Source organism: Haliotis asinina, chromosome 10 (genome assembly GCF_037392515.1).
Source record: "Haliotis asinina isolate JCU_RB_2024 chromosome 10, JCU_Hal_asi_v2, whole genome shotgun sequence".
Lineage (NCBI taxonomy): Eukaryota > Metazoa > Mollusca > Gastropoda > Lepetellida > Haliotidae > Haliotis > Haliotis asinina.
The window spans coordinates 29,939,390-29,963,613 of record NC_090289.1 but is presented as its reverse complement, the minus strand read 5'-3'; the positions used below and the strand labels follow the sequence as shown (position 1 = coordinate 29,963,613).

Below are 24,224 nucleotides of genomic sequence, written 5' to 3'. Positions count from 1 at the left end.
TCTCCCAGGAAGCCTCTGCTGCTCAGTCTATCAATGTTGAGTCCCCTGAACTCAACCAGCCAAACCCATCTCATGCAGATGAAGATCATAATGTTGAAGCCAGCTGTCTGCCAACAGACGATCAATTTATGGATGATTCCCGTGCAGCATCGGTGGAAATTGGGGACGCGATACGGGCACTGTCTCCACTCCCTAAGGCTCAGCAGAAACGTGTCAGAAAAAAGAGGATTATGTCGTCTGCAGTTGTCACCTCTTCACCTTTTAAAGAAAGGCTTGAAAAAGAGAAACGCCAACCTGACACGAGCACCAAGAGAAAACCTTCTAATACCAAAGGAACGACTGCAAAAAGAGGAACAGGAAGCCTCGTTCAACTGACAGCAGTGGTCAGGAGAAACAAACAAAGTGACCAAAGTGACCAATGTTTGAAAAAAAACATTTTACGTTCTTAACTAAAAACTTTTGTTACGTGAAAGAAATAAACTGGTTACTTAAAAAAACGGATAACCGGGCTGACTAGCGTGTTAGACAGTAATGGTATTCTTAGTAATGTTCAAGGTGTTTTCCACAATGGATAATATCTTTGTCACAAACGTGTTGATGAAATTTCTTCCAAAGCGTTTGATAATGTTTATAGAGTCGGTTTGTGGCATAAAATACTGAAGCAAGGTATGCATGGGCGGTTTTTCGACCTAATACTAAATATGTACAAAACCGTTAAATCACACGTGTATGCAAATAACAATTATTCAGACTACTTCCCGTGTGAGTGTGGTGTGAGACAAGGTGAAAACCTATCACCACTATTGTTTCAACTGTTCTTCAATGATCTTGAGATACACATTTCTAATGATGATTTGATGGTGTCTATATCGAGAGTCTAGATGTGAATGTTGTTTTACACCTTTTTATTATCATAGACGTAGATGATGCAGTACTTGTTAGTCAAAGTCCAAATGGCCTCAGGAGATTATTAAAATCGTTCCGTGCGTATTGTGTGCAATGGAAACTTGATGTCAATATATCCGAAAGTAAAATCGTTATATTTGGTGGTGGAGAACCTGCTAAAAGTAAACATATATTCTATTTCGGAACACGTGTACTCGAGATTGTTCACTATTATACGTATCTAGGTTTAAAACTACATAGATCCGGTAGGTTCATAGACGCTATCAAATTAAGGCTGTTTTGCCTCATAAGAAAGACCAGGAATAATCATCTTCCGATAGACTGTTTAATCTGGGCTTTTGGTGTAATGGTTGTTCCCATTTTCTGCTGTGGTTGTGAAATCTGGGGATATGAATCACTGGAAATTATCGAAAACGTTCATCTGATGTTTCTGATCTGATGTATCTACCCCCATTTACATAATCTTGGAGAAACGGGAAGGTACCCTCTGAGAGTTTGTATGGTAAAGCGACTGATTAAATATTGGTATCCCCTAGCAGTACTTAAAATATTAAGCGCAAATTATCTCACACTTTGCACAACTCTGTTACACTGAAAACGCACTATGGCTATCAAGATAAGTGGTTAAATTGTGTCCGAATGTACGTTAAATCATTTAGGTCTTACTAATATTTTCAGAAACCCAGAATGCGTTAACACTGAATGGCTGGCCTTAAAGGTTGAACAATTTACTCAGAGCTGGTTGTCTTTAATGAATAACAGCTCCAAGGCTCTTTATTATAGGACTATAAAAGACTCTCTAACATTTGAACGTTACTTTTATCTTCTAACAAATGTTTATATGCCAATTCTGAAATTCAGAACAACTAACCACCTTCTACCCATTGAGACCGGCCGCTGAGAGTGTATAACAAGAGAAAATAGAGAACATGTAAGTTATGCGACTCCCCGACAATAGCTTCATTATTTACTGCGATGTAGTTTCTTTAACGATATTAGACTAAAATTCATCCCTTCACAATACCTCAAATGGAAAAATCTGGCTACGTTCAAGCAACTAATGTGTACAAAGAAAACAGCAGAATTGAAAAAGCTCTCGATGTTTATTAATAGTCTACTATCCCATTTTAAACACTAACTCTGTCCCATCTTGTTTTTTCTGTTCAGTCCAATATCTTGTACTCACGTACCACCGCTTGGTGGTTGAAGGAGAATAAAGAAGCTGAAAAGTTGAAAGTTGACAATGGCAGTATACAACACACGACTTCAATCAATGACCACATGCAGTTTGAACTATCAGGCTATACACCATAAACAAAATACATTGATTTTAATAGCTCGCGCTCTTGAGTTCTGTCTCTGTCACATTATGTAATGATACAGGCGGGAAGGTGTGATACTTGTACACGGTATGCCATTATGTCTGTGGGTTGCAAACAACTTGCATCCGTTTTTTTCTGGGATGACCGGATCGGACGGAAATAGAAGCAAATTCAGATTGTCAGTTTCAGGGCTGTTCGGATAAAAGGCCCTTGGGCAAAAAATACAGTTAAAAAAGGACCAAATTTAACTAGGAAAAAATTCCCCGGAAGAAAAGTCCTACTTATATATATTTTCATAACAAACGTTAAAATAAAACATAGATATTCGAGCTTTTAGTGCGTTATTCACGTACAACAATCAGGGAGCCTATATAGAAGTAGAGTATCCTTGCAACAATGTATATTGACAAAAATACATTTGTAGGACTTTAGAATTTTTAAATACTTTATTCACATAGGCACTTTCACATACAACAATGTAAACTTATGAAAATAATGCATCTGCACTGATACATTTACAGGTCTTCATAATTGTTTATACTTTATTCACATAGGCACTTCACATTGCACTGTAATTTTGCAAGACGTTGCTAACATTTATTAAGTTTCTCATATTGGTGACCACAGCATGGTGAAACTCCCTGACAAACTTCCCTGAAACAATGTCAGTGCACAGTCTCTGCATGTAATGTAGGAAAGAAAGTCACAGGAGAAAAGGTCATGGATAAAAAGCCACATGGAATTATGCAGATATTTATGCTACTAATAAAATATCTACTAGCGGTTTGGGAAATGTCTCAATTGTTATAGTTGCTTCTGTTTCTGGCATGAAAACATAAGGCAACTGGGGCGTGAAACCAAGTGTGGGAGTCACGTTGTTGACTGAGTAACGAGAGTTGTCTTCACTGAGGTTGGGTCTTGCTGCTAATCTTAATAATATTAGGTCTGTTATTACTGGAGGATCTAGGAGTGTTAAGGTGACGTGGTTCCGAAAACCAAGACTTTGGTGAGTTGATATTATGTTTGTGACCCATTACTTTAGATGTGACTCAGTTGAATTGTACATGTCACGTCTATTGTGAATGTTTGTGTCTTGCTTTTGTTTGCTCAATACATATAAGTGAATGTTTTAGACTTGTCAGTATTATATTTTACTGGTTCTGATGGGATTTCTTATGTCTTTTGTCGCAGCAAATGTTTAACCGTAACAGTGTACATAATTCTGTTTCCTTCTCGAACTAACATGAGAAGGATGAAAATTTGTATTAGTGCATGTGTGTATGTTTGTAGCCATGTCATTTCCCATTTGCATCATGGATTTTATTCAGAGCAATAAACAGTTATTGTGACTTTATTTCCTGTGACGTTTTTCCTAGCCAAAGTTGTCACTTTTTATCCGTGACCTTTGTTTCTGTGACTTTTTTCCGACTAAAACTGTTAGGATGAAGACAGTTACTTTTTCTTTCATGGGCATATTGCCAATGATGTCCTGAGGAAATGCAGTCCACACTGTTGTTGCTCGATTATTTACAGACCGCCGTCATATAGCTGGAATATTGCTGGGTGCAGCGTAACACTAAACGCACTCACTCACTCAAACAGTACTCCACAAGCCAGTTTGTTAAAACAACCTTGTTTTGAACACGAATTATTCATTGATTCAATGCAAGCAGCTAAAATCACATTTTATTTGACGTACGGAACTCAAACAGCACTCCACAAAATAGTTGAATCTTGTTGTGAACGCTAATATTATCCTTCTGTATGGTCTCTGCTTTGGTATCAACATCCATTTATTCTGTTTTCACAATAATAGGACGTTCTTGTACTTGGAAGAACGACAGTTTCCATCCAAGCATTAGTTCATCATCTCGGTATTTGTTGAAAGGTTCGAACGCAAATGCAGAGGGCACGTATTTACAAACGAAACATCTCTACTGTAAATCCATTTATGGATGGCAGCCTTATTGAAGTGTATGAATAACACGTCGTGCACTGATTTAGGTTTGGAAGACTGAAAAACAACGAAACTCAAATATAACCATGCCTATGTGGACTACAATGACCGGTTGTGAAAAGTCACATCATCACAGCTTTGTGTGATATGTATGTGATTTGGGTATGGTTTGTAAGCTCCATTCCAGTGCGTGTCACCTTTGTTACTTCAGATTGGTACTCTGCCCCTCACTTCTGCGCGGTTGCTCAAGGAAGACGCGCGGCGAGGAGCGCAAGCGCGATAGGGTAGTCAAATCAGTCTATTGTTACCAGCAATCGCTGTGGAGAGCTTGTCGAAACGACTAACAAGGGCAAATAACTCTATTGTGTTGACATGATCAAACTTGTAACTGTGTCGCGGTACGTTTGAAAGAAAACAGAGTTGTACCTCACGATGACCCGATCTCTTCATTGAATAACAATATCTGGATTGATGGATCAAAGCTGACAATGGCAAATAAAGAGAAAGACCAGCGAGTCATGCAACTCGCTGGCATTGTTGCTGAAACAGGCGAGCGAAAACTACCACTGACGTTGTTGAAGCTGAAAGGTATATTTCATTTTCTCAGTGAACATCATTACTAACTGTATAACTGTTATAACTATCTATTCCAGGAATCAGTCATATGCACTGTGATAGTTCGCCTTTGTATGTGTGAATGCCTTTCAAGGATGCACATCATTAGGTTTCATGGCATGGTGCTAATTTTGCCATGGGGCTTGTTAAGTTGTTTTTAGGAAAATATGTCAGCCTATACCTCTGTGTATACCAACCCCCAACCCACCAACCCTTCCAACCACCCCAAACCAGACCCACCCTCCATCTCGCGTTTGCACATCATGAACAAAACCAATGACACCCCAAGTGTATGTGTACAAAATAACTGACACCCTGATACCTCCCAGAACAAGATTTTGGAGTACCCAGTGGCTCAGCTGTTGAAAGAGAATCCAGTTTACATACTGAGTTGCTACAAATTGATTTTCTTACTATAACCATCTTCACAATCAGTGTTTACTGACAGAAGCAAACTGTAACAATTCCATTTATAGCAGACGTAATCAGAAGTGAGTAAAACATGAACTTATCACTTCAGTATGTGAGCAAGAGTGAACAATTAGGGGTATATGTAGCAAATCGAAATTAAAGATATATAAACAAGTGTGAAAGTAATATCATCTGACAGAAATCGCTAACCAACTGGCCCCAGTGCCTGACTGAATATTTCACATTGAGTTTGAAGATTATTTTTATGGCACGTGACACTTGTTTGCTGTTTATAAATTTAATGTTTTGTTATTGCATAATGTTAATAATTTCAATACCAGTTATTAGGTATGTGAAATCTGAAATGTGTCTTTAATTCTATTCTATGGGTCCTGTGAATTTTCAGGTGTCAGACAGACATCTGCAACTTACAGGACCCAATGTCCTGTTACTTTGAAACACCACTCATGACCACTAATAAACATACCAATTTGTGTGTTCCAGAGTTTGATATGTCTCTGTCACATTACTATACATGCAATGCAAATGGAGTTGTTTGACCAAATGTTTCCTGTAGATTGTTTGTGTCACTTACTCCATTGCATTTCCTGATAAAGTTAGTAACATAATAACAGAAACCTGAAGTTACATCAAATTACAATTTTGTCAAAGTAGAAAAACATTTGCTTCTGTTGCGAAGTTGTGGACTCTTAATAAACTGCTGTTTCAGACATTTTGGACAGTTCAGAGGCTGGTGAGGTTGACTTTGTGCGACTGCGGCGAGAGGTATGGGAGTACAACCTGCTGCAGGTGCTCATTCTTGTCCTCAGACATGACTTCAGCATCATTCCAGGGGAGTGGAGGACTGCTGTTAGGCTGGTTGACTTGCTCAGGTAATCTAATTCAAAACTCATTTGACGAACTTATTAAAATTTCATATTACTCATAAAGACTTTCTCAAGCTGTGCATTTAAGTGACCCAAAAAGCTTACTTTTATTTAAATATTAAAATATATTTACCCGTCAGTAAACATTTCTAGAAATTCTTACATCAAGATCTGTGTTATGCATAGCGCTCCCATATCATCAACATTCACAAGGTCCTTGTATAGATTTAATTATCTGCTTATCAAATGAACATTGAACAACGCTGGCAGAATTTGATGAAATGCTTTAAAATTGGTTTTGTTTTGATGTTAAGGTGTTTCATAGTTGGTGTAAGACTTAAGTATTTTAGTATCATGATATGTATCATATCATCCATCACCTTTATATCCGGATTCGTATCGTATCGCAGCTTCAGTGCACAATACTTTGGCAATATATCGTAATGACTCAAATTTTAGATTTGTTGTATACTGTATCACAGATTGTATCCCAATATCAGCACTACTGTTTACTGGACAGGACTGAGGACATGTTCCACAAAGCGATTGTAACTCCTATGCATTAATTATCACTAATAGTTGTGCTGTTAAGACCATTTAGTGGAACAGGTCCCACATGGTAAGGCTTGGTAACCTAGCTGACTGTATGTCACAGTGACCTCATTACATTGTTTATGCTGTCACCCATTGTTCTTTTTTTCTAGTCAGACCTGGGAAGATCCAGGTTAGAATGGATCTTTAGAATCCCATGCTTCAGTAACCAATGGTTGGTCATGCTTGCTGACTTGGTTGACATGTGTGTCATCGTATCCCAATATGGATAAATGCTTATGCCCATTTCTTGTGTTCCCCGCTGTGATATTACTTGAATATTGAAAAAGCAGCATAAAACTATACTCACAACTCAATGTTCATTCTCTTGATCACTGGATTGTTTGGTCCAGATTTGATTATTTACAGACCACTGCCATATAGCTTGGACAAAGGATTGTCCACAAAAATGTATTGTCCACACAAAGGAAGGTTTTGGACATATCTATTGACAGTTCAAATGCTTTGGGGTGGATAAAGAACCATCACCAAACTTTCAAACCATTTGCAGCAAACAGAGTTAATGAAGTTCAAGAACTGACCAATTCGTGTCAGTGGCGGTATGTACGAACAGATCAAAATCCAGCAGATATGTTAACCAGAGGAATAGCTGCATCTAAGTTGATTGACAATCAGATCTGGTCAGGACCCTTTCCCGGGGGAGATGAAAGTGAATGGCCCAGAAATCTTTCTGAGAAAGAAACAGAAAGAAATGTTAACCAGAAACTGAAACTCTGACGGTAAACAAGAGTATTACCATGGTAGTGAACGACTCGTCCTGTTCAGAGTGGAGACTCAAAGCTACATGATACTTAGATTGGAGAAGATTGACAAGAACACAAGCTTTGGTATACAGATTCTTGAACAACTGTGTTGAAGGAAACCTTGGACAGATTCAATGAGAACTCACGGCAGAAGAAACTGAATCAGCACAGTAAAAAATCATAGTGCAGAATCAGAGAGAAGAATTTCCAGTTGAATATTCCTGCCTTGAGAAGGGAAAACCGTTACCAACTAATAGCAGGCTGGTAGGACTACAACTGAAGCTGGATGAAGACAGAGTGATGAGTTCTGATGCGCGATTGGCTTATGCAGAGCATCTTTTCCATGATTCAAGGTTTCCAATTATCTTACCTTGAAGAAACTAGATCACAAGACTGATTGTGAAGTCTTACCATGAAGACGGACATCATATTACTGGAACAACCAGCCATTAGCTGCACTTTTTGCCAAGTTTCAGATATTATGTGGCAGAGAGGAAATTACAGAATGGGAGCAGTAATGTTCACAATGTCGTAAGCAGAAGGCGAAAGTAGCACTTCAAGTTATGGCTCCTCTTCCAAGCATGAGAATCAAACCTCTCCACGCAATCATGTAGGCAGGACTCGATTTCGCTAGACCTTTTCTGACAGTACAAGGAAGAGAAGAAATTGGAAGTTTAATCCTCTGGATGCAGCAATTGGGATAGAGAAATTTGACAATGGGCCATTTTCAGGATTATTAGCCATTTTCTGAATTTAGAATGGGCCACTGCCCTTGTATCAATAGTAAACTTAAAAATTCTAATGGGCAAAATGGCCCATTTCTGCTGCCTTTCCTGATCCCTGCATATGCACCTCACTTTGGAGATGTGTTCAAGACAATGGTAAAGTTAGCCAAGAAAGCAGTCTTTGCTATTCTGGGAAACAGTGATGTAACAGATGAAGAACTCATGACAGGGTTCATTGGATGAATTCCTGCACATTGACCTATCAGACAGCACATTCACAGGATGATGTACCTCTGATGCCAAACCAGTTTCTTCACAGACAAGCAGTAGGTTCCTTTGCTCTGGAATCAGTGGATATAGCGACCATCAATCCAAGGAAACGATGGAGAAAGATACAAGAGCTAATAGGCACTTCTGGAGCAGATGGATGAAGGAATGGATACCCAGTCTTAACAGGAGGAGGAAGTGGCTCACTCGTTGACCTGATTTCAAAGTGACATCATGCTGGTGATATCGCCTAACACTCCATGTGGACACTGGCCTGTGGGGCGTATCATCAAGACTGACCCAGGGAAGGATTTTTATGCGAGAGTGATGGACATACAGGTTGGTCAAACAGTTCTGACCAGGCTAATGACGAAGGTGTGCAGTCTGGAAATAGATTACATAAACTATTAGTTCCAAGGATTATGCAGAGGATTCTGTCAACTTTTTGACATTTGTGGATGTGTGAAACAGTGAACACTTGATGTTTCATTCTTTGAAACTGTATTTGTAACGGATTATTGTGACACTGCATGTATTATATCACTGGATGTATTGTGACACTGGAATATTGTGACAATGGATTTATTGTGACATTTGAGAGCATGGGTTTATTCGCTGTACTTGCAAACCGTTTCTGATATATTAGTGGATGCTGTTAGGTTATTATTTTGAATTGGGTAAGTTTGTTATTTGTGTTGATATACTCTGTTCTATCAAGGAGGAGGATGTGGACACCAGGATTGTTCACACAAATGTATTGTTCATTATGGTTTATTCATTGTACTAATTGTACTAATTCTGTGCTTGTGATTGGTTCGATGTACAACACCTGACAACACCTTGCTTCGCGGTATGCTTGAGCATGGAAAAAGCATGCATTTTCATCACATGCAGGGATTGGAGCGAAATTATTGTTAGTTCGTTTTGATATGTTGATAATGCTGCAGACCTTGGGATTGTCATTTAGTATTAGTGTCATTTGGGCATTAGATTGTTTGACAGAGGTTTAATGTAATAGAAAGTTAATAAGGTAAGTTAGTGTAAATGTAATAAAATGTTAATTACAACAAACAGTAGAGTTTGATTAAGTGCTTTTGTTTTTATATCACAACTAGTACAGTTCCTGACCATAGCTGGAATATTGCAGTCTGCAGAGTTAAACTAAACCCACTCATTCACACTTTTCTAGTCTGGGCTTATTCACAGGCAACCATAAACAGAGTAGTACAGACTTTGTAAAATGTTATGCACTCACTCCATGAGTTTTGTTTCCAGTCAGGCAAGTTCTGGTCTGAACCTCCCTCGTCAAGAGATGCGCCAGTTTCAGGAACATCATCTACCTCGAGCACTTGATTACATTTTCTTGCTGACTCGGCGGATACAAGCCCAGATTACAGCAATCAAAGAGGATGAGGTAGGGACACTCTGCAAACAATATTTGTTTAGTAATAATTGTTATGTTGGCAAATCTATTTCTGTTTGCTCGTTGTGTCCCGATGATAGAAAATAATAAAAAAATCAATCAAAAGAAGGATTAAAAATAATTATCAATTGTAAAATATGTTTTCGAGTAATCAGAATTTTGTTGTTTTAATATAATGCACTTGAATTAAGTAAACCAACCATCAAATGTGATGAATATTCACAAACAACAGAATATTCTCACAACAGCGTAAATCTATATGTATTGTGAAATTTTAACCTTTTTTAATTTTTCATTACAATTCCAGTATCTTATGTGCATTTCAATGCATGACAGTATTATTTATTAAAAAAAACATAGATTAGAAAACACCTGGGGGAAAATCCTTAAAGTTGGTGGTTACATTAAACTGTATATATTTCAGTTGTAATCAGTGATAATCAATGATCGTTCACCGCAAGACCTCTGATAATCGATAGTGGATTTGGTTTCCAGTTCTCATCACTACTCATCATATTGTACATCTTTCATGTGCCTGCTTTACAATAATCTAGGTGGAGATGCCAACCCTTATAATTTGGTTATAGTTATCACGATTTTGACCATAAAATTACGCCTTGACACCTAATCTGTGAAAATTACACTTTTCTACTCAATTTTTGAAAATCAATAAAGTGGATACAATTTCACAGGGAAGTGTTTCGTTTACACAACGGTGCAGGGGCTCAGAAATGGCCGTACACTGATAGGACTTGTTTGCTCATAGCATCCAGTTAGCTTGGATGAGCATGATGATGAATTTCAGTATTTTGTGTCATTTGACCAACAATTTTTGATGTATGAAGCTTCATAATGACTGGTCACATGTATTTCTGTCTAGAATATTCCTTTTGTGAAAACATGCTCCATGTCAAAACAGACGGTAGACAAGTATTGCACTTTTTAGGTCCAAATTACTCTTTTTTACCTACTGTTTTACACTTAAGCCCAAAATAGGATTGGCATCTCTGTTTAGGTCATCCCACAGAAAAGCAAGAGTGAAACGTTAACCAGTATTGTGTAATACGTTTTTCAGACTGTACGTAAAATTTGGATATGGTGAACTGGATGAAACCATAGAAATCTGTTCATTGCTCTTTATATATATAATTTCCTCATGCCATCTTGGATTATAGAAAGTAATAAATGCAGTTCTGGCTTTCATGTCATATTTTGCAGACAAAAGTAGTCAGATTAAATGCTTTCTCATTGATCTCTTCATATTATAAATTATACATTCGGATATTGTCAGGGGTTCAAATATCACTTTGCTGTTTTTATTAATTTTCAGTAGAGTTTGTTATGTATCCACATTTTACGTCATAACATATAATGTATTATACAAGATAAATCAGGTATTTTCTAATAGTTAATGCGTTTGTTTGCTCACTCTGTCTAACTTTGTTCTCCTCATGTTCTAGTGGTATATTGGGTAAAAGTGGTACAAGTTTTATCATTGTTTGTTTTGTTTAAAAGATGGTCTAAGTTTCATCATGATTTGTCTTGTTAAGCTTAAAATCTAACAGAAATTGATTGTCAGTGATTGGTTTCCTTACATTTGATTGGGGTTGAAATGTGAAAATAATTTTTCTTCTTGTGGAGTTATCTCCCCTGTGTCCTTGACAACAGACCATACTGAGTAATCTCCACTTTTATGGAGAAAATAGACTGTGCATGTAGCATCAGTGACAATTAGGGCTGCAATGATTTGGTTCCTTCAGTGTTCGCATTAACGCAGAAACCTGTTTTTTTCATGTAAAAAACATGCAAACAATATTTTGCGTGCATGTTTTGCATGCAGAGATTCTGATCTACTTAATATTACAGGGTACCTTTAAACAGCAACATATTACGAAACAATAAGTTTTGAAATAATTCAGGCTTGTAATGAACATTTCACGCGCGATTTGAACTACATATTTATAATTTTACTTCTGCATGTACTCGCACAAGAACTACCGCAAACACTGGTTCCATTAATGAAAAATCGAATCTGACACCTCAGTTGCATTTTTCATATCCATTATCTGTATTTCATTTCGATATTTGAATGCTTGTATAAATTATTTTCACTCAGCCAGATCGTAATTTTGACTCCAAGTCAAGCAGTTTCGAGCTCTGGAATAAGACAAAATGTGATTGGTTGACGCCAGGCTAATTATTGAATGAGAATTGTTAGCAGACATTGCCAAATTGACAATGAATTTCATGCCAAAATAACTGACTCTGAGAGTTAAATCAAATCTCATGTTTTTACTTGTATAAAGAATCTACTGGTAATCGAAAATAGAAATGAATCAAAGTCAGGGTGAATCATTGCAGCCTTAGTGTCAATTACTGTGAAACCCTTCAGCTCCAAATATATTGGAACATTGATATCTGTGTTGAACTGTATTGCTATACAGTATATATGCCAGTACATAGTCCTAAAGAATAGTATATATTAATGCATGATGTATGGCTTTACACTTTCTCCAGTCTTTAGTTTTAATGAAATATCATTGAAGTGGAACTCTTTTTAAGGTGCAGCATCCAGAGAGAAAGAAGATGGAGTACACTGGTTACATTAAGGCCATAATGGAATCGGTGGTGTACCTTGCAAGTGGTTATGTCACGTTAGTTGCTGAGAGTAAGTTATTTAAGGTTTCTATTTCACATTCAGTCCTACTTCATCATTGGGATGTGATGCTGTATTTGCCATAGTAAGTGCATCTATCATGTCAGCATGCCTTTCCATAAGTAATTATTCTACAAGTTTCAGCCACCATGTGCTATGTTTGATAATGACAATGCATATGTTAACTTCTAAATACTCCATTATAGAAGGTAAAAATAACTTGTATCCATTATCCAAAATTGTTTTTTCCTCTGTTGTGTGTTTTGCGAGAAGTGGGGGATATAGTCACTATTAGTGTTAGGCTCCGTCCATCTGTCTGTCTAAACAAGCTGGAATATCTTAAGAATCGTTGACTGAGTTAATTTCATATTTGGTACCTAGTTTCATCACGGTATGCGTAAGGTGCCAGCCAGGTTTGACCTTCATTTTATGGTCACAAAGGGACTTAAACTTTTTACCCTTGTTATTAAGATATCTCAAGAAATTTCTTCAGATGTGATACCAAGCTTCATCTAAGAAAGACGCAGTGCCAAGTTTATTTTGGTGACCTTCATGTAATTTTCAAGGTCACACTGACACTTTGAAATTTCAGCATGTGAACCTGCATGTTCAGCTTGTTGTCAAGATACCTCAAGAACCATTCACTGGATTTTTTGCGTATTTGACACCAAGCTTCATATAGGGAAGGTGCAGGGCCCAGTAGAGATTTTGGTGACTTTCACTTAGTCTTCAAGGTCATGGTGACACTTTGAAGATTTCAGCATGTTAAGATTTTCAGCAAGAAATTTCAAGAACAGTTTACTGGATTTTCTTCATAGACTTTCAAGTAACATTTGACACCAAGATTCATTTAAGGAAGGCCCAGGGCCCAGTTGATTTTGGTGTCCTTCACGTAGTTTCAAGGTCACAGCATCACTTTGAAGATATCAGCATATTAATCTGCATGTTAAGCCAGTCAGTGAGATACCTCAAGAACTATTCACTGGATTTTCCAATTTCATTGACGCTGACATTAATGTCAGGGTCAAGTGAGTCTTGAAACTCTTTGTGTATTTGAACACCTACAGAGCAAGATATCAAGAGAGGTTGATCATGACCTTCACTTTCATTACTTTTTAAGTTTGATTTTTATTTTGCGACTTCTTGTTTTCATTGTCAATTCTTCACTACTTGATCTGACAAGAACTTGTTGATGGTTCTAATAATAACCTCTTTCATCAATTTTCTGAGTCATTGGAGCACGCATTATGGCAAATGTGGTAGTCATGTCACTCTATTGTGAACAATACGTGGCAGTTAGATTGGACTAGTTGATCTGGTTTGGGGACTGTAGAGCCTCAACATGGTCTTGTTTGTTGTTTAACACAGCACTCAGCAATATTCCAGCTATATGGTGGAGGTGTGTAAATAATCAAACCTGGACTAGACAATCTAGTGCATGACATCATGAGCATAAATCTGTAAAATTTCGGTAAGATGGTATGTGTCAATCAGGTCAACAATCAAACGATCTCATTAGTTGTCTCTTACAACCTCTTACTGAAAAAAAGTTGAACTGATCTTTTTGATCTGTTTACTTTCTTAGTAATTCTATCCCTGAATCTTCATGGGTACTGATTCAGGTTGTTATTTATAATGTCAATCATTATATAGTTTGACTCATATATAATCTAAGCGGTGTGCCATAATATAGTTTCTATGTGTAGTCTTATGATTGATCAATATTTTGATGGTGATAATGACAGAATGTGATTATGAGAAGATTCACTAGGTTGTAACCATGGAAACGTTTTATCAGTTTTGAAGTCTCCCTGGCTGCTCCAGCTGCTGATAACAGATGAGCCAGACACGGTGGTAGCAGTCATCACAATGATGGACAAGGTTATCAGGGCATATGGGTAAGTTCTTTTGGAAAAAAGATCAGTTTGTTTGTTACTGTGTTGATATGTTTTGTTGAACACAGACAGTATTCCAGTTGTCACAGTGAGTGAGTGAGTTGAAGTTTACGCCACACTCAGCAATATTCCTGCTGTATGGTGACAGTCTGTAAGTAATCAAGTCTGGACCAGACAATCCACTGATCAACAGCATGAGCATCAATCTGCGCAAATGGGAACCGATGACATGTGCCAACCATGTGGTAGATATCCAGAGACCACCCAATATTTTTAGTCACCTAAAACATGAACTGACTTTGAACCTCAAAATCTTAGGTTTGCAGGATAACACTAAGGTTAGTGAATGAGTAAGGTTTTACAGGGATGTGGTGGTGTGGAACTCCAGAAATGGGCTTGACAAATGGGCTTGACCCAACACTTCAACCACAAGGCTACTGTATCGTCCCATAACTCTAAGGGACACAACTCTCCACAAACTAATTGAGGTTACTGTTTTAATTTGAGTTTATATGAAAGAATATTTGATTTCTCTTGTCTTGCATACACAGTCATTGTAGTTTCACCCATTCTGCTAGTATTGGGGAGACAGTTGTCAGTTTGTACGATCAGGTGTTTCTCCTGGATCTACCTGTTAAATGTGACAGGAATGCAGTGTCTCAGTCACCAATACCTGTAACATAATTATTATGATCATGATTATCAGGCATCTTAATCTGTTTCTGTGTTTCTTGTGGGTCATTGTGCTATACAACGGGTGGCCAATACAGAGAGTGTACTATACAGAGGGCGTCCTTTATAGATGACATCCAGTACAGATGTCGTGTGTATATTATGTCCTGTACATGTGGTATCACATGCTTTTGGTGTCCTGTACAGAGGCATCCTTGATATCTCCAGGGTATACGTTCCGAAAAGTCTCCACTATACCCTGGATGCATCTACGACTCTACGGGTCGGCCCAATAATTTTATTACCTCCCTTTGCTGGCTCCGCATTCTCACAGTAGCCAATCAGCTCGGCCGCCGTTATAACCGAGCTTGCCAGTGTCAACAAAGGCAGCAGTCGCAACTGAGAAGGTTTGCTCGCCGTGTGACTCACAATTTGGGGAAATCAAAAAGACAAATTTATAGGTCCGAAACTTTTTAAATACATATGCAAGAACCCCATCTACCTCTTTCAGAGAACCTCTGCATGGTTTGTTTGCCAAGTTTAATCGGATTGGTTCGCTCAACTTCCCAGCGTAGACACCTGATTGGATAAAAAGCCAGTCAAGGGAGGTAATAAATTTATCGGGCAGAGCCGTAGATGCATCCAGGGTATAGTGGAGACTTTTCGGAACGTATACCCTGGAGATATCGAGGATGGTACAGAGGGTGCGCTGTACACAGAGGCCATGCTGTAGAGAAGGTGTATTATACAGCGAGTTTGTGGTACAGAAGGACAAATGGTCAAGATATTGTACTGTCTCATCCAAAATATTCCTGTAAAGAAATAAACAATGTCTTTGTTGTTGTATGGATTGTTAGTATGTACGAAGTTGTTGGTATCATTTCAGTGTTGCTTTGTCCCAAATTGACCAGAAGATTGTCTACAGTATTTTGGATGAACTGATTTACAAGATCTCTGTTAACAACAACGTGGCAGTTGGAGCGTGAGTAACTGTTCTAGAAACAGACATAATTAGCATCCCATCGAATATGTCAGCTTTCTCATTTGGCTTATCATTATAATGTGGTGCAACCTCGACAATCTTATCCTTGCAAAACATGCTCAATTTGTTCCTGTCCAGAGACCTGTTCCTCAAGGCGACTGTAGCGCTACGACAGTTGTAACTCTCATACTTTAACATTGACTCACTAATCATAGTGCTGCAATTGCCTTGAAGAATGGGGCTCAGTCAGAAATGTAAATACTCAAAGGTCATGAAGACCGTTTTCTATTCTAAAATATTTTTCATAGTAAGCACAGTTAACACATGAACGTATTATTTTCCATTACTTGTGATGTAGTCAGTTATCTGAATTTTATTTCCAGGAATTGTCTATCTAAAGATGACAGAAGCATCATTTATATGGCCATATTAGTATGTTTATACCCACATTTTGGGTACACTTTGAACTATTTTCATTGGCAATTAAGTTTGTGTGATGAATAAGGGCACTCTCTTGTGGACAAGTTCCTTGTAAAACAAAAGGTTTTTGAACATGTCTTTGTAGGTTACTTAACTTGATATTATGGCAGTTTATAATACAATCACACTCAAGCTTGAATTAACATTTGAATTAACATTCAAGCTCATGTGTCCGAAGTATTCTAATTTATATCGATTTGCCGGTGCATGTGTATAAAATTTACATCATTTATGTAACTTCCTGTTGCTTAAGTACACCTTTGAAATTCAAGCCAAGGCAATTCATTGTATTCACCAACTAATTCAGCTCCATGTTCAAATTATGTTTGCTGTCATTTTGATTGTCTGAAGCAGAATGGAGAATGTATGACTTGATGTCTTGGTTGAGAAAGGTTTTTGTGTCAACTGGTGTTGCTATTTTTAGGGCAGCCTCCAAGTGTATCTTGAGGATCTGTGATGCATTCAGACTGATAGTGGATGTCCTCTGTACCAGATACAAGTGAGTAGCAACAGCCTACATTTCATGCCCCCAAAACATAGGCAGCATTCGATATAATGGGAGACTCTATGTGTTCAATGTATTGTGGGGAGATACAATAAGATGAGGGATGGTTGGTTAGTTCAGTGGTGAAGGTGCTTGCTCATCACTCATTTCTGGTGTCCCCCACTGGAATATTGCAAAAACTTAGTAAAATGCAAACTCACTCACAATAAGATGGAAATGACAGGAAATGCATATTTAGCAATGAGATAGTTGTGTGTGTGAATGTCTACAGCTTCAAGCCACTTTCAAAAGTATTCCAGCCATATCACAGTAGGGGACACCAGAATGGGCTTCACACATTGCATCCATGTGGGGAATTGAACTCAGGTTTGACATGACCAGCAAAATCTTTAACCATCAGACGACCCCACACCCAGAAATTGCTCAGGACGAAACTGATTGCGGTATATTAACTCCGTTTTATTGAAATTAGCCATCTACATCATGTGCAAGAAACTTCATATTTTGTGAGTGAAATCTTGAGAATCAAAAGTATAATCAATTTGTGAGAATTTCTCAATAAAGCTTTTAACTTAAATAAAAAAAACACACACACTTTATGCTGTAACCTCTCTCAGTATGCTGCAGTGACACTATGGTTTTCAGAGTAAGACTGTGAAGATGAGAAACAAAGTACATGTACATAATAAATAGATGAAAAACTCATTGCTTTCAACATGAGGTCAGCGTTGATAGTGTCTCTTCATTTCAGAGGTCTACGCCCCTTACTGGGGAAGTGGCATGGCAAGGGGTTCGCTAGAGAACTCAAGCAGCTGCTGGTCCTCCTGGACACAGGAAGTGCTAAGAAGGCAGAGATGGAGGTATGTTTGTGGATGGCAAGAGTGATTTAGTCCACTTTGAGGGTCTGGGCGGAGACTAGCCAGACCCTTTTTTTTATTTTTTTTATTAAAGCAAAGGCAATGTTGTACATATATTTGTTTGGAGAATTACAGTGTACAACATATGGAATTTGAAGCATGAGAGGAGAGTTAGGGAAAGAGATGTAGGCAAGGTGAGAGAGTGCAGAATAGGAAAACTCACCATATCAAATTGTTGGTTTAATCATTTTGAAAAAGACATAACCATTTTGTTTTGAAGAGACTAGCCAGACTTGATCCGACTGGCCCAGTTTATATGAATGTATACACTGTTAGGTTAAGATATCTCCTTAATTTTCAGTGGCGTTCCTTCAGAGTCTGCTATATATAAAACCTGGTCATGCATCCATCTATATATGATTTTTGGTCATCATTTCAGAAATACCACCTAGCTGCCATCTATCTGCAAGCATGTTGGAAGGGATGTATTACAAGGATCAAACTAAAAAGGGCAAATGCAGCTTTTAGGAAATTTCAGAGAACATACAGGTCAGTTAAATGTTGAATATTTTGTGACATGAATACAAGGGCAGAGCCAGGACTTTGGAGAAACAGGGGTTGGGGGTGCTCAGAAATCATGATATCCAAAGGTTAAGGGTAAATGTTCCTAAGGGAATTTCTTTTCGAGGGAGTTTAGGTGATTGGTCATGTCACCGGCCAAGCTTCTCTTGCATCTTCATTTTTAAAGATTTCGTGACCTGGGTGATGTTGCACAAAGTGATCTTAGCATTAAGATGACCATTAGTCACATAACTTAACATAGACGTACGACTGGCATTGCTCTAAGATTGCATTGTACAGTAGCAACCTGTTCTAGCTAATGGACTCACTTAGATCGTAAATTCATCCCCTATCCAGAAAGTGAGTTAATGCATGTGTTTCTGAGTCACTGTCCGATGTCACTGACTGATTTGGTCCATGTGGTTGTTTCACTAGGCTCAAGAAGGAGAAAGAAGAACGGCTACGAGAACAGACGAAGATAGATGCTGAGTTTTACCACCATCTGAAACTCAACAGACAGCGAATCATGAGAGAGTTCAAGGAGAGGCGCCTCCACTTGATAGAAATAATGCCAGCAGGTAACATCTGATGTCATTAGCTGTTGTGTATGTTGAATGACACTCATCACAAAGTACTGCATGATAAGCAAATTTGACATGTCACTCACTCCCTCCCTTCCTTCCTCCCTCCCTCCCTCCCTCCGCATTATGGGTTTTTTTTATAGTATTTTGATTATCACAATACTGTTGCAACAGATGCCACCAGTTTCATCCTATGCACAACAAATTTTTTAACTTGTTTTCTTTTTTCATGTGTGTCCAGTGCAGGTACCCAGGTTTCTGCAAGAGGAACAATCCGATGCTGCTGTCAAGATTCAAACAGTGTGGAGAGGCTACAAAGAGAGGAATCGCCTTCCAGGTCGGCAGGAGGTTGCACGGCAGGTCAAAGCTGTCATCAAGATACAGAGAGGAGTATGTATTGTCGCATCAATCCATCCAATTGTGACTGAAATGATTCTAATCAATGTGGTGGTCATTAATTACTATGATCTGAAAATAACTTACATCTGGATTAACATTTTCAGGAATGTTACCTAAGTTGATATTTCATTTAATTGAACATCATTTAGTATTAAAGATGACAGACATGTTGATTTGCCAGACTGGTTAAGCTCCATAACACCAACTCTTAGCTTTGATTAGCACACCCTTGGAGACTCCAGGTCCATAGCAACCTAGGCTTCTTCTGTCAGGCAACTTAATAGTCAGACTTGATGACCGTGTATATTTTACACTGGCATACTGCTTGCAAAATCAGTCACTTGTTTGGTCCATTCCTAACTGCTAACTGCTGTAGCTGGAATCCTGATGAATAAGAATCAATTGAAGTGGAAAAAGAAAAGAAAACTATCTTATTGTCTTGCTTTAGTGAATAGTGAGTGAGTAAGAAGGTGAGAGAGCCAACCCAATGCTTGCCATGTAAAGGGACTATGCTTGTCGTAAGAGGCGACTAACAGGATTGGGTGGTCAGGCTCGCTGACTTGGTTGACACATATCATCGGTTCCCAATTGCACAGATTGATGCTCATGCTGTTGATCAGTGGATTGTCTGGTCCAGACTCAATTATTTACAGACTGCAGCCTTGTCGCATGAATATCGGTGTGTGGCGTAAAACTAAACTCACTCACTCATGACAAACCCAATTCCAAATAGATGTAAAAACAGAGCGCTCACCCAGTATTATGAATTTTTGATGAGAAGAGACATTCAGTTTTGACAATTGTGTGTATCCCACATCTCTGTCTGTAGGTACGGAGGTGGATGGACAGGCTGGACAAGAGGCGGGAAGACATCCCCATCTCCCTCAAACCCCCAGGCCTCACTGACGTGAAGCGGTTAGAGCTGCATCAACAGATAGAGAACTGGAGAGAGAGTAACCCTGTGAGTATTTATAAGGGTCTATTTGTACAGTTACCGTGTTCAAAGTTTGATCCCGCAGGAGACTCGATATTGGAATTGGTAGCACTTACTGTTTTTCCAAGTAATTCCGATATTGAACTCTCCATCATTTTTTATGGATATTATCATGAGTATGTTCCTACTTCTTGACATTTTTGGTACTGTTTTATCATATAGAAGAAACAGTTAATCTTTGTGTCTTTAAGTTTAAAGGTATTGTTGCTTGATGAGAGTTATGTCCCTTACATTGTTAAGTGAATCTATGGTCAATACAGCATATGCTTTTCGAAGAGAGTTGAAAAATCTTGCCTTTTATATTGTCTGATGACTTTTGGATGCACGTGTTGATAAATTTACACCCATATTCAATTCGAAACTAAACCCATTCATATGATAGCTTTAAAGAAATGACCATCTTCTTTCCATGTAGGATTTGCATCTGCATGACAAATTCATTGAGACAGTAAATCCAAGATCAAACATAATTATCATAAGTGTTGGAGTCATTTACCCAAGACACTGTGTTAAAGACATCCATCCACAGTGCTGTATGTGGTTATAATTCCCTATTAAACACGATATGTTGTAGATCTATGAGGCTTGATGTAGTATTCTTCAGTATTCATCTTACATGTTAACTGTGGGTATTAGGTGCAACCTCACTTTTTTCTGGATCCAAAATGTTTTTTCAACCCAAGATCCGAAGACCAGTGAAGGTCCAGGGTAGAAAAGCATCAGCACTCCATGCTTGCCATAAAAGGCAACTATGCTTGTTGTAAGAGGCAACCAAGAGGAATGGGTGGTCAGGTTAGCTGACTTGGTTGACACACATCATTGATACCCAATTGCACAGATCGATGCTCATGTTGTTGATCACTGGATCGCCTTGTCCAGACTCGTTCATTTTCAGACTGCCGCAATATAGCTGGAATATTGCTGAGTGCAGTTTAAAACTACACTCACTCATTCACTCCTTTGAGGAAGATCTGAAACTACCACTGAAGCTAGTTCTGCTGTCTCTAGTTGAGGAAAACAGCTTTCAGGCGTATACAGGGATTTACAGGATTCAGATTCTTGCTTCCTATGCGCATAAATATTAACAAGGGATGCAATGAAATGAAATCGGTTAGTGCATCGACAGAAGAAATGCCAAAAACACTAAGTTATCACTGAGTTTGCTAGTAGCCATGTTATGATATCATTTTCAGTTTATTTACTGTGATGATCATGACATACAATACAATAACAATAACTGAATTGCAACAATATTGCAAAATAGTATCAATAATAATATTTAAGTGTCTGAAAATTAAGAGAATGAGTCCCAGGGACACTCAAATACATTACTCAAGGTAAATCCCTACATATAAGATCACTGGTTAATTTGCAGACTGTATGGACAGTATGTGACAGTACTAAAACCATCATATATCTTTGCTGCATTATCCACACTGATATAAATACTGTTGGCATGCAGTGTAGACACACTCTTGAAGATCTGGCTCAGAATTAGTCTTCAGTAACTCATGCTTGTTGCAAGAGGTGACTAATGGTGTCATGTGGTCAGGCAAGCTGGGTTAACTTGTGTCCCAACCGATGCTCATGATGTTGATCACAGGGTTCTCTGGTCCCGATTCGCATTTACAGACCGTTGCCATGTAGCTGGAATATTGCCCAGTGCCAGTTTAAAAAAACAAGCCAACTGTGTGTATTCCAGACTCCGAGTAAGACCCCCGAGGAACTGCTGGAGATTCACACCAAGGCTGCGGAGATGCTGCATCATCATTATGTGAGTGTGCGCTCACAGCGACGCACACAGCAACAGCGTGACGCCCTCATTGCTCGACTGGACACTGACTCCGAGCTCATACTGTGTAAGTGAAATTATGAAATTCTTAGGATAATTCTTAATAATCATGCCTTGAATTGAAAAGGATGAGTATTTACGATATACTATATTTTTGTAATAGTGGTTATTGCAACATAATGGAAAGAAACTTCAAGAACATGAACATTGTTAATGTTTCATTTTGGAAAATGTGCTATGTGCTATAAGTATTTTGGTCTGAGGTCTAGTGCTGGGCATTGGTTAATATCTCACAATTGATGACTGGTTAGCGTCATTTATCAAATTTTCCCGGTTATGTTTGTTAATGCTTAAAAAATAGCAGAAAATGCGAATTTTAAATCTTTGAAGGATGACTGGTATCTTATGAACCAAAAGTTTCTGGAGTTGTCATAATAAATCCAGTCCTCACTTGGAAAGAGCTGATAGTGCTGATGAAATTTAATAGAAAAAGCCAAATTTGTGAAAAACGTTGTTAGAGCAATTAACTGTTCCAAAATTGATTAGTTCATTTATGAGAAAACAATGATTGATTCCTTTTGTCATTTAGACCAATCTTCCATTGTTTCAATTAATCGAACCACCACTGCTGAGATCTGATGTCTGCTGTTGCAGATGCCCTAATTATATGCACTGTAACAAACCTTCCTGCTTGTATGTTTCATCACTTTATTGAAATGTGAGTTCTATCCATGTCTGCATGCAGTGGCACCGGACCTGAAGTCTGTAACACAGAAGGATGTCCACATGTACACCAGCAGATCGGTGCCGGTTGGCGCCAAGGCCCGCTCCAACCACGTTGAGATGATGAAGCGGTTACAGCTCCCTTGGTGGAAGAGACTGGGGGAGGAAGACGACGAGGTGGCAGACTTAGAGATGTACCAGGAGGATATCATCTTTTAGTTGAACAACAATAACATTGCCTTTCTTCCATCTTTTCATACTTTGCAGGGATCTCAAGACAACTTGGTCTAGGGTCCATGATCTAGATCATTCAAACATTTATATGAACTTACATGGGAGGAGTTCCAAAACAACTTGGTCCAAAGTGAATTCTTTGTCTTTAGATACTCAAAGAAAACAAGATTATGATCATTCAAACATTGTATATGAACTTACATGGAAGCAGTTTCAAAACAACTTTGGCCAGAGTCAATTCTTTGTCTTTACATATTCCGAGATGATCAAGATTATTATCATTCAGACATTTATATGAACTTACAGGAGAACAGTTTCCAAAACAACTTGGTCCAAAGTCAGAACTTAACTTTGTCTTTAGATATAATTCCTAGAAGGTCAACATTATAACTGGCAATAGCTGGATTTGATCTGTGTAGATCATTGGTTTGATACCAAGATACGATGGCTAATTATTCAAAGATCTGCTTACAACAGTATCTGTGGTCTCAAGATTCTTTAGTGGAGACACTCGTGAAAATCTGGGTTAGTATTGATCTCCAGTAACTGATGCTTGTCATGGGGTCAGACTTGCTTACTTGGTTAACACATGTCAACCTATCTCAATTGCTTTGTCCCAGTATCTATGTATTATTTTGTACAATAAATCCATCCAACATTATTTCAGATGTTAAGTGTACTTACTTACTTACTTACTTACTTACTTACTTACTTATTTATGAACAGAGAAGTACATTTAACATTTTATTTCCCCAACACCTGGCATAGTTACAAAAAAGTATTGTTATATGAACTAGCGATAAGCCTGTGGTGAGGTGAGGTGAGGTGAGGTGTGGTGAGGTGAGGTGAGGTGAAATGGGGTTCAGCGACATACTTAAGAATATTTCGTTTATAGCACGACTTCCATGTGTGTGTAGGTGTAACTGCTTGTACTAGCCCAGACTTAAGCTGGTTTTAAAGTGCTGGTTCACCCAGATACACGTGACTATGCTTGTAAGAGGCGACTAACTGAATCGTGTGGTCAG

At 38.3% G+C, this 24,224-nt stretch overlaps 1 protein-coding gene across 1 annotated transcript; it reads left to right on the top strand.

Annotated features, from left to right (window-relative positions):
- The first annotated feature begins 4,515 nt into the window (after nucleotides 1-4,515).
- LOC137297696 (IQ calmodulin-binding motif-containing protein 1-like) lies at nucleotides 4,516-23,860 on the top strand. The gene is made up of 14 exons (XM_067829620.1): nucleotides 4,516-4,773; nucleotides 5,942-6,104; nucleotides 9,721-9,859; nucleotides 12,431-12,536; nucleotides 14,323-14,422; nucleotides 15,978-16,073; nucleotides 16,978-17,052; nucleotides 17,810-17,918; nucleotides 18,355-18,464; nucleotides 18,912-19,054; nucleotides 19,299-19,447; nucleotides 20,286-20,417; nucleotides 22,153-22,309; nucleotides 22,988-23,860. Exons 1-14 carry the CDS (start codon nucleotides 4,674-4,676, stop codon nucleotides 23,182-23,184), a joined length of 1,776 nt encoding a protein of 591 aa, XP_067685721.1. The 5' UTR covers nucleotides 4,516-4,673; the 3' UTR covers nucleotides 23,185-23,860.
- Nucleotides 23,861-24,224: the final 364 nt, after the last annotated feature.